This window comes from Trichophyton verrucosum, assembly GCF_000151505.1.
Source record: "Trichophyton verrucosum HKI 0517 chromosome Unknown contig00081_1.f1.exp, whole genome shotgun sequence".
NCBI classification, from domain to species: domain Eukaryota; kingdom Fungi; phylum Ascomycota; class Eurotiomycetes; order Onygenales; family Arthrodermataceae; genus Trichophyton; species Trichophyton verrucosum.
In genome coordinates, this window is record NW_003315588.1 from 2,025 (window position 1) to 12,324 (window position 10,300).

At 49.4% G+C, this 10,300-nt stretch overlaps 3 protein-coding genes across 3 annotated transcripts; 2 read left to right on the top strand and 1 right to left on the bottom strand.

The window, feature by feature from the left end:
• Positions 1-1,738: 1,738 nt before the first annotated feature.
• Positions 1,739-2,110, top strand: TRV_00777 (uncharacterized protein; the record flags this gene model as incomplete). The annotated part of the gene is made up of 1 exon (XM_003024993.1): positions 1,739-2,110. A coding segment is annotated over one exon (372 nt), but the record flags the coding sequence as incomplete, so codon positions are not given.
• A 1,269-nt stretch (positions 2,111-3,379) lies between these two features.
• TRV_00778 (phospholipid metabolism enzyme regulator, putative) lies at positions 3,380-6,269 on the top strand (the record flags this gene model as incomplete). Its single annotated transcript, XM_003024994.1, has 2 exons — positions 3,380-4,709; positions 4,774-6,269. 2 exons carry the CDS (start codon positions 3,380-3,382, stop codon positions 6,267-6,269), a joined length of 2,826 nt encoding a protein of 941 aa, XP_003025040.1.
• Positions 6,270-7,498: 1,229 nt separating this feature from the next.
• TRV_00779 (uncharacterized protein) lies at positions 7,499-10,093 on the bottom strand (the record flags this gene model as incomplete). The annotated part of the gene is made up of 3 exons (XM_003024995.1): positions 7,499-7,760; positions 7,818-9,614; positions 9,801-10,093. The coding sequence occupies 3 exons, from the start codon at positions 10,091-10,093 to the stop codon at positions 7,499-7,501; spliced, it is 2,352 nt and encodes a 783-aa protein (XP_003025041.1).
• Between the last annotated feature and the right edge of the window lie 207 nt (positions 10,094-10,300).

Consider the following 10,300-nt stretch of genomic DNA (forward strand, 5'->3'; position numbering starts at 1 on the left):
AGTAAAAATATGGAGAACTGGTGACGAGTTTGGATAGTCTAAACTTATATTATGTTTCGTTGAACTTGGTAGCCTGCCATCAGATAGTCGGTTCTGTTTGTCTAAGGACATCCCATCAGTTTCATCGTTCTGAGAAACCCTCTGGATTCAACCCTTTTTCGGATATATGTATCATACGACATCTATTGCTGCCTAACCAACTAATTTGTGATTTTAATCAAGTGGCTCTGGATATCCCTGGCCACAGGTAGCCCCGAACTGATGCTCAGAGCGGGCAGTTTTCCAAAATCCAAACGCTTGATGTGTACGAAAGACAGACATTGCTTGATTCGAATATGAGGTAGACTGCCCGAAATTGATACCAGGGCCGGGCAACGACACCTCGGAAAATGGGGAAGACCGTCACTCTAAAGGGCATCACTGCCATTTGCAAGGCCGTCCATAAGAGCTGTGTTGATCGGGTAAATGGACTCCATGTGCCACGTTCATGGTGCTCAACAAGAAAGGAGATACAGCGGGGGGTGGCAACGGGATGCGGCCTCAAAGGAGCCCCTGACGCTCGATTCAGTACAGTACCTAGCATCCTGTACCCAGATGGTTCCTGGACATTTGGTTGAGCGAGACCAGTTGTCCCAGGCTGATTTCGGCCTTCTGGAGGAACTTTACCTGGAATTGAAAAAGGCCAAAGTCCTTCAGGATGATGGCACTTTTGTTCCAAAGAGGCATCACTCCTTGCATGCTACTCTCCCATACCGGTGTGCTTCTTCCAAGATACGGATGCAATATTAGTTATTTATGCTGGTGCTAATGTGCCTCTACTGGTAACTGGGTTTGGACCTTCAAGTCTCAACAAGATGCTGGCCGACTTCAAGGAGAATACCTGTATCATAGAGCAAATTTTTGCAGTCACTGGTTAGTTAACCAGCCCGGTGAGAAATGTATGGAGTATGAGTGTCTGATATACTCGAGGACCATGGTATCGCCCCGTTTACACTGTTTGATACCCATATCGGCATCAACTGGGCCGGCATTATGGTTGAGAGAGCCACATATAGGCGATGAGTCCAATACTTTCAGAAGAATACTGGAGATCAAGCATACATCCTCATCCTGTCCGAAGAGCTGAAATCGAGGATGATTACTATGGATCGACGAGGTCCAGACGGGAGCGCATCGCAGGCAGCAAGTCCTGTCAGCCGAGAAAGAAAAGAGCGAGACTCTTGTTCACAGCGGTGGCGGCGGTCCGTTTTTTTTTTTTTTTTTTTTGCACCATCAGAGACAGTACCAGCATGATCTGAATCCCATGCTGTATCTCGAGTTGAACTAGTTGACAACCTGGACTCGAATATGCTTTGCTTCTCCTTAGGAATCCTTGCGGCATTGCCGAACGACGGCACTTCGCCGACGACAAGATCCTCAAGCCGAATTCCCAGAACCATGTGCCGGAGGTGTCTGACTTTGCTCAGCATGTGTTGTCTCCCCATCTAGCCCGTCCTCGCCAGTGAGCCAGCGTACGGCTGGAGACTCTGTTCCATGGGTGATATAACGGTAACAGCGCCTCTTGGGCGGGCATCGCCAACTCTTTCTGGTGGTGACAGCCGTGAGAAGGAGATTGGGGCTTTGATAGCAAAGCAGACCGTGTTGATGCGAGATAATCCTCTTGTCTCTTGCTGGTCTATCGCCATCTCATCATCTCTGCTAAGCCAACAGAGCAGGCATTAACTTACTAACCAGCTAGTTAACTAACTTCTCCGACCTTCCTTGGCTTCGATGGGCTAGACCCAACTTCAGCAGCAAGGCAAGGCAAGGCAAGGCAGGCCAGGCAGGGTTCAAGGGTCGACAGGCAGGAGGAGGATCCTCTTCGTTCTCCGTCTGCTTCGCTGGCATTCTTCGTCGTGCTCGTCCCGTCCTTGCATGGTCAAGGGCGTCTTTTCCTGCTTTCTTCGCTCGTTACATCATATCCCCCGAACATGAAACATGTCTCTACCGTTCCTCTCTGACTCTATTCGACTCCCCAGCCTCTGCTCTGCTCCTCCGCGTCTCCATCGCCCTCGCTACTGTCGTCATCTCACCGTCTTTCCCCCCTTTTTTATATATCCCCCTGTGCTAATAACACAAAAAATATCAAAAATACAAGTGACGCACTTTCTGCTCACCGCTTAGTACCCATCTCGTAATGTGATTACCGGAGCTATTCTCGGCCCGTAGACTCTGCGTCCCGAACCGGCTGCCCAGCATGGAAAAAGACACTCGGGAGTGAAGCAGCCGTCTTAGTCAGCAGGTTTGTTATGTATCGTACGGTCACCGCAAAACGGGGCCTCGAACTTCTTCAACTTCGACTTTCTCAACTTCGCAACTTCAACTTCAACCTCGATTCTTCTTTTTATATGCAAACGGACAACACGCTCAGCCCGCTCGACGCCGTCGCCTTTCTCGCCTTGCTCGCCTGTCCTGCCTCGCTGGCTGCGTGCAACTGGCTGCTCGTCTTCCCCGCGGCTTGCTGCCCAAGCTACGACACCTGCATCCGCTTCATAACTCGCAGTAGCCCAATAAACAAGCTTCCGGCATCGACCTCTTCACAACCGCCAAAACAGACGACCTCCCCGTTTCGACAGGCCAGCAGACTGACAGACTGGGCTTCTTCCATGTCCAGCTTCACTTTGCTGGCTCCCTAGACCTGTTGCGATCGCTGTCTCGCCGTCTGCCTCCTACTGGCCCTCGCCGGGCCCCCAGATTCCCTCGCCTCGCGCGTTGACGTGGGCCGTCCTTATTGGGCCCTACCTGTTGTTTTTTTTTCTCTTCCTCGCCGCAGTCGAAACAGATATATCTGTTTTATTTGTTTTATTTGTTTTGCTCTTCCTTTCACTCGACCCCTTGCTGCTCAATTCGTGCAGCTTGATCGTTGGACGGCAGAGCGGGAGGGAGCCTGGATCGGTCCGCCCTTGTTGTCAAGCCTGTCCTGCGGAACTGCCCAAGCAAGCCTGGCATCAAACCACTTAACGCATTCGATATTGTTCGGGGAGGGAAAGGCTGCCGCTTCCAGAGCTGGATCATGATCGTCACCCCTGTATAACCGATCCAGCACACCTCGCCTATGCTCCATTTCTAATCGCTCTGGCACTGACAAATCCATTTTTTGTTTGCGCCCATATTGGTTTTCAAGCTCCCTTTTTTTTCAATTCCATCCGAGTCCGTCCCTTGATAGCTGGCCAATCTCAACATAATGGGGATTTGCTGACCTATGAACGCCTCATTTTGATAATTCACCCTGTCCGCCCATCCCTCGCTGGCCGATCATCTTCGTGGTAACGCCCTCGTGTCGGATTCGACAAGAACGATACCCTTTACTCTCCATATCCCCTCTCCCTAAATCCCCGTCATGTCATCTTCTACTAGCCGCCTTTCTTCCCCATCTAGGCCAACGCCAGCTGTGCCATCACATGATGACACTGTCAGACAAGATGCTCATACTTCCGCTGGCCCCGAAGGCCGCACCAGCACCAACGGGAATGGCGCCGGGAGTGCACGCGAGCAGCAGAGCCAATTTAGGGCGACCTCCCTATTACCTCCAACCATCCTGCACCCCTCAACTGCTCCCGCATCCATAGACCCATCATTGCGTCCAAAACCTTTCCACCTTCACCATGGCAGACCTCTGCATATGTCCTCCTCTCCCAATTCTGTTAATTCCTCGCGAGAGACGTCTCCCATACCGCGCATACCGCGCTCAGCCATTGCTCAACCAGCCGCCCACTCATCGGCGTCCACATCTCGATCCATATCCAGATCACGGAAAGGCAGCAGGGATCTTAGTATACCTCGCTCTCCAAGCGGAGCCGCCGCTGTCTCTTCTTCACAAACACAATCACAGTCACAGAACGGCCATAAGCAGCTTGCCGACGTGAACAAACCCTTGCTACCTCCGCCAGTCGACACGTTAGGACGTCTCTCCCCGATCTCTCCGTCCTTCACAAACAAACCAATCGATTCACCATCCCAACGCTCTCCAGGGCTGAAGTCACCTCAGCCACAGTCTAATCTATCATCCTTCAGCCTGCCGGACAGCGTTCCTGAGTCAGCTCGACTGCCAAACCAGGAGAAAGATAGCAGATGTCAGCAACAGCAGCAGTCATCTCAACAACAGCAACAACAGCAATCGGAAAAACAGACTGAAGACTCTGAAGATAACCAAATGCGGAGCATCAGCCGTAACCTGTCCCGTACCGGGAGCGTGGCAGGTTCTATGCTTGAAACCGTCGAAGAGGCTGGAACTCCTACACCAACCGATACTCATACCACTCTAGATTCTAAACTTGATGAAAAAGAGCGCGGAAAAGATGATACCTCGTCTAAACCCGGTGGTGAAAGTGGCTCGGACTCGAGCGGGAAGAAGAGAATGGCTAGACGTCCCTCAGATCCTCATAGAAGAAATCCTTCTGTCACAGCACGGCCGAATGCGGGTGATGTACTCCCAAAGCGGTCATTTACCTCGCTCAGCTCTGCTCGCGGAAAGCCGGGAGAAATATCCATGACAAACATGACTGTAGAGACCGAGACAGTTAGCTCTGTTCCCCAGGTACCCCTAGGCGGGCCAGCGACTGAACGTGGAGGAACTGGCACATTGAGAGAACGCAGAAGTGATGAGACTATCCGGCCCAAGAAAGAAAAGAAGAAGGCATCTAGGAAAACCACGGTGCCACCCGGAGGGAGTAAGTCGGCTTTTCCTATATATGCTGTTCATTGTTAGACAACGTACTGATAACCTTTGCTCAGTGTCCTCGAAGGCGGATATCTTCGAAGCCAAGGTCGCTAGTGCAGTGGATGATGCGGACTCTTCCGACTCTGCCGAGACGTTTGTCTATGAATCTAATCCTCGTGACCCTCATCCAGCCCGCCAGCATAGGTATCATTCTCGGACCCCTTCGACCGCTTCAGCCGTCAGTCAACTTGACCAGTACGGTGGCCGCACTCGATCTGCCCTTCGTGACACTCCCGGTTTTCATGGAATTTCTGGCAAGCGAAGCATGAAGTTTACTAACAATACCTACAACACTTTTGACGGCGACGATACTATGTCTTCCGGACGTGGCAGCTCACGAATTAACGGCCATAATATTCATACTACCAGACATCATACTGGCAGACATGCTCGCAATGGAGCAAATACATCGTTATTCGACCATGCACGTTTCTTCTCCTCGCAGCAGGTGCCGACGTCCAAGGGCTTTCGATATTTGTCAGTAAATGGCAACAGCGCACCTCATCGACTTTCCGCTAAACAAGATGGTGACTATGGCTACGACTTTGACGCAGAGGGTGCTGATGATGAACGTACGCCTTTGGTGAATGGGCCTAACGGACGTAACATTCGCTCCCGCCACGGTCGGCGACCTGGCAGTTCAAGCCTCCGACAACTAGAGTACATGGAAGAACGACGCCGCGGATGGTTCGCCCGAGCTACACTCTGCACACTCCTACTTGTCCTTGTCATTATCCTTGGGGCCGGAACTGCCGTATTTGTTGTCGGCGTGACCAAGACGTTGACCAATGTACAAATTCGAGGAATTCAGAATGTCCTTGCCTCGGAAGCCTTGCTCATGATGGACCTTGACGTTCAAGCGGTCAATCCAAACCTTTTTACTCTGACCGTCAACCACCTAGATGTGAACATTTTTGCGAAGAGCAAATTCCTGGAAGTGGAGGAAATGGATTTGGGGGAAACGAGGCTTCTGCCTCGTACAGGCGATAGCAAGTCGCGAGCTATCCTTTCTCTCGCTGCGAGAGGGTTCGATGTTGAGGCTGAGCAACGACAAAGAGCTGAAGGAAATGTTGACAAAGGCACTGACCCCATCCATGATCCTTCTGCCCCCAATCCACAAACTATGTTACTTGGTCGGGTTTTCCACCTTGATTCCCCGCTTACGTTTACTCCTTCGCCTTGGAAACACCTTGCTTCCAACTCAACCGCTCAAATCCGTGTCCCGAAACCGGGAAATAGGACTGAGGAAGGTGGTTCTTTGCGCTGGGAGAAAATCCAGCAACACCCCTTTGAGTTAATTGTTCGGGGCGTTGTAAGATATGAGCTTCCGCTAAGTTCGATAATCCAGAGCGCGCCCGTCAGTGCAAAAGTTGCCGTTCTACCTGACAAAGGCAATGCAAAGCCAACATCGACATCGACCCTTACTCCGACCGCTCCTACAAAGACCGTTACAGCTAAGGCGGTCACAGAAACCTCGACCTCTTTAGTCATGCCGACCCTCTTGCCTTGAACGGGTAATAAGATCTCCCAGCTGTAGATCGTCTGTACGACTACCTTTGAACTTTTGATTATATTTTAACGAATTTTCTATCTCTTCATTTTGCAAAAGAGAGCCATCTTGCGCGCATTATTGTATGATGATTCTCCACAAGCCTTGAGTTTATTGCTTCTCTTGTTTTTTCTAAGCGATTTTTATAACAAAACACTTTTATACCCCTGTTGCTTGCTGTTACTATGCATAGCTGTTTTAATGGCTTTTGATTTTTCTTTTTCTTTCTTTTTTTTTTACTCTTTAATATTTTTTGTCGTTGCGTTTGTTTCTATGTATATGCTCCCGTAAAAAGGGAAAAATCCGTGTTTCTTTGACATTGCTGGGGGAAACATCATGACAACAACACCAATGACAACAAAATAGACTGGGGAATTGGGGAATTATGGGCGCAAGCCGGGGGGTTTCTTTTTCAATCTCTTTTGTACTAACTTTGGGCCTCTGCATCGGCTTTTGCCGCCATCTCGACAGCACACTCCTTTAAGAGCCGAAGCAAACGAGGCATAGCAAGAAGGTGCAGTTGACGATCTCCATCTAACAGCGCCTCTTATCATGTCCTCACCTGCTTCATCTTTTCCTATGTTATTAAGTGGAACAAGTTTACCATGAATACAAATATAACTACAACAGATTCAAGCAGAATGTGAACGGAAAATATGATATAACTACAAGTCGAATGGAATGGAAGCACGGAGATATATCCATAGAGTCCCGAAATTCACATTGTTTAATATATACATACCCATTTGGTCCTCATCGGTAGGAAGAAAATATCCAATATTGGTTCTAGGGGTGACGTATAAAGAAATATAAAATGCTGCCGGCATTTTTCTAACTCAACTTTTTCGTAAACCAACGGTCGAACTGTAAAGTAAATGGTTCTTCATTCTTCAGAACCGTATAGAAATCCCATAGAATGTCAAAAATATTAATCAGTCGGATTCCAATCCAACACTTCATGCCACCATGCTTCAAAAAAAAAAATCCAAACCGTACTCGTGCGCTTACCATTTACACCATGCAAAAAGGGAATGCGACAAAATGGTATCCAGATAGGAAGAGGGGGGTGGATCCCTTTCCCAGCGGTATATATACAACTATGCTGTTTACACGATGCGGTAAACGCGCTTAGCGACATAGAAGCAGACAATTGCGAAAAGCACCAGCCCGGCAGTTACTATAATGAAGCGTTAGCAGCCAGCACCTATGGGTGATTGGTGGACTAAAATCAGATGCTCTGGAAACATACTTGACCAAAACCAGTTGAGGCTTTCAACGTCTTGTCCAGGAACCTTGACGTTCATCCCCCACATGCCGCAGATTATGTTCATTGGAAGGACAATGGTGCCGAGTACTGTGAGCTTGCCCAAGACATCGGCTGTTTGTTCTTGTCGTTCGTTCATTCGGATGTTTATCTGAGCAAGATAATTTGAATGCACACGGGAAAGCAGTCTAGAATTCAAAGTCAGTACAACGACCTTAGGCTACGAAGGGAATGGGCCGACATACGTTTCGTAATGAGTTAAATTGCTCGTCATAGTCAGGATGTGATCCTGGATGTCACCCAGGTAGAGTCCAATTTCAGACTTCGGGGCAACTTCCCAGTACTCATTGCAGCGTTTTGCAAACCCTTTGATAACATCTGCCTTGTTGCCTAGAAGCCTGTAAAGCCCCATCACTTTCTTACGGCATGCACCGACCTGGCGAAGCATATTGGTTCCAGAGCCACTTTCCTCTAAAGCAGCAGTCTTTTCGTTGTTTTGATCAGAACCCATTTCCTTGTCGTCGGAATGTAGGCGTAGGATCTTGTCATCAATCTCGTCGACTTCTTCCTCAATAGCATGGATGAGAGGGCCGAAAACGTCAGTGATATCGTCAATGATAGCATATGATATCCAATCTGCGCTCAGGATTAAGTAATCTTTGAGTTGACGGATTCTTCGGCGGACGTTTGCTGGATGAGGAGTTCGAGAGAAGTGGAAGCTGAGAAGACCCTCTCGGAAAACCACCACGTACATATTCACGGGTTCAAGAAAATCAGGACTGTTGACATCTTGCTCGAAGGTCCGGTAATTGATGAAGTAGTAATTGCGGAACAGTTCAACCTTTTCTCGTGCTTCTTGCATCATGATATCTTCGGCGGTCAAGGCGTGTATCCCAAATGCTTTAGCAATGATTCTCATTTCACTGTCAGTGGGACTGAGAACATCAAGCCAGAAGGTAGGCCGGGGTCCATATCGCGGCTCTTTCTTAGGGCTAGGAATTCGGCTATTTCCATTGGTAGGCTGTGGGGATGTGCTATTCGGGTTGTCTGATAGGAGGTCTGGAAGATTGTTTGTGTTGTGGTTGGCATTTGTAGATATAGATGGGTGTTTATCACGGCTTGTTGTACCGCTATGAGGGGGGGAATCATCTTCTTCATCCGAAGAATCGTCCTCTAGTAGTGGAGGTTCTGGAATGAAAAGGTCTCGGAAAGTTTGGCCAGGTTGTTCAAGTTCGGATAGTGTCTGGCTGTGCAAGGTGCTTTGAAAATCTTCATTAAAATAGGTGAAACGATACGGTGCTTCCTCTTCTTCATCTTGTTTCCACGCCAGATTTCGAGTTCTTAGTCTCCCCCCGATGAGCACTGGTTCATCAATTCTCTTGGAACGGGTTCCACCACTGCGAGCCTCCTTCTCATGCTGGCTCCATTCATCCAACACTGAAAGGTCGGGCCATACTCTCCGTGACCGCCGTCTACGCTCACGGGTATCTCCACCGGTTGGAATATGTGACTGGAGATCTTCTTCGCCGAGATCTGAAAGGCCACTAGCAGGGAAGCATACATCTTCTTCCACTGGAAGAGTAAGTGTTCGGCGGCGCTGTAGATCCGCCGGAGAGCGCGACATTGATCCATGTCTGGATTGTAATCCTGGCCTTCTCGAGTCTGTATCCACATTGACTACTGCATCCATGGGTAGACTGTGGCAGCTCAGCGCTTCTGGTGACTGTTGGCGAACGAACTCAGGTCCTGTTATTACTGTTTCGTCATAGCCCATATTATTAGGCATGATTTTGGGGCTTCCGGGCATAGAAGGTGGGTTGTTGACATCGTATCCCTGCCTCGAAGCTAAGAAGGCATCAGGCGTATAGCTGTTTTGTGGTGACCGCCTTGATGTTGGGCTGCCCATACCTGCTGGCATAGAATAGGGTGATCTTAAGTCAGATCCATAACCCCGGAGAGCACCGCCATTCTGTGCTGATGAATTTAACAACGGCGAACGGTCGTCCGTGATGGCGAAGTCGTCCTCTGGCAGGGTTTCGTGTCTGCGTATTTTTGTACGTGAGCTGGTAGGGGATTCTACGGGCAGTTGGTCGGGACGAAAGCTCTGGGCTAGTCTGCTCTCCCGGCGCGGACGCATCATGGGTTGATTTCTATGAGTAAATATTAGCATTACCAGCTTGAAAAAAGACGGTCACTGAAAGGAGCAGGTTGTTAGGAGGTTGGCTTACCGGTGATCCAGTAAGGCTTCACTCTCAAGGCTGGTCTCACTGAGATTTCCCCCGCCAGACCTTCCAAGGTTGTAGAACGGGCGTGGACGAGTCTCGGTCAGAGAGGCATCCTTTGTATCTTCATGCTCTTCATTTGGTTGCGTGTCGACTCGACTGAGCGGCGACTGGAAATGAGAGTTATCACCAGCTGGAGCAAAGGAAGGTCTTCTGTTCCGCTTCTTCCTGGGAGCTCTGTGTCTTCTTTTTTTGGGCGCACTTCTTTCTGCCCCCATGACACTGGTGGTGGGATCCATCTTTAGGCTGGACCGTCTGAGGAAGAGATTTTGACTACGGAGATGGTGAATATCATCTGCGGAGTCCCGGCCGAGATCCTAACGAATTTAGGGTACTTTAAAGCCGTATGCAGGTTGATGGCAAGTGGGAAAAGGGGTGAAGTTCGGCATGGAACAGGGAGATGAGTTGGAGTTTGGTTGCTAGCAATCGACAACCCAAAGGATGAC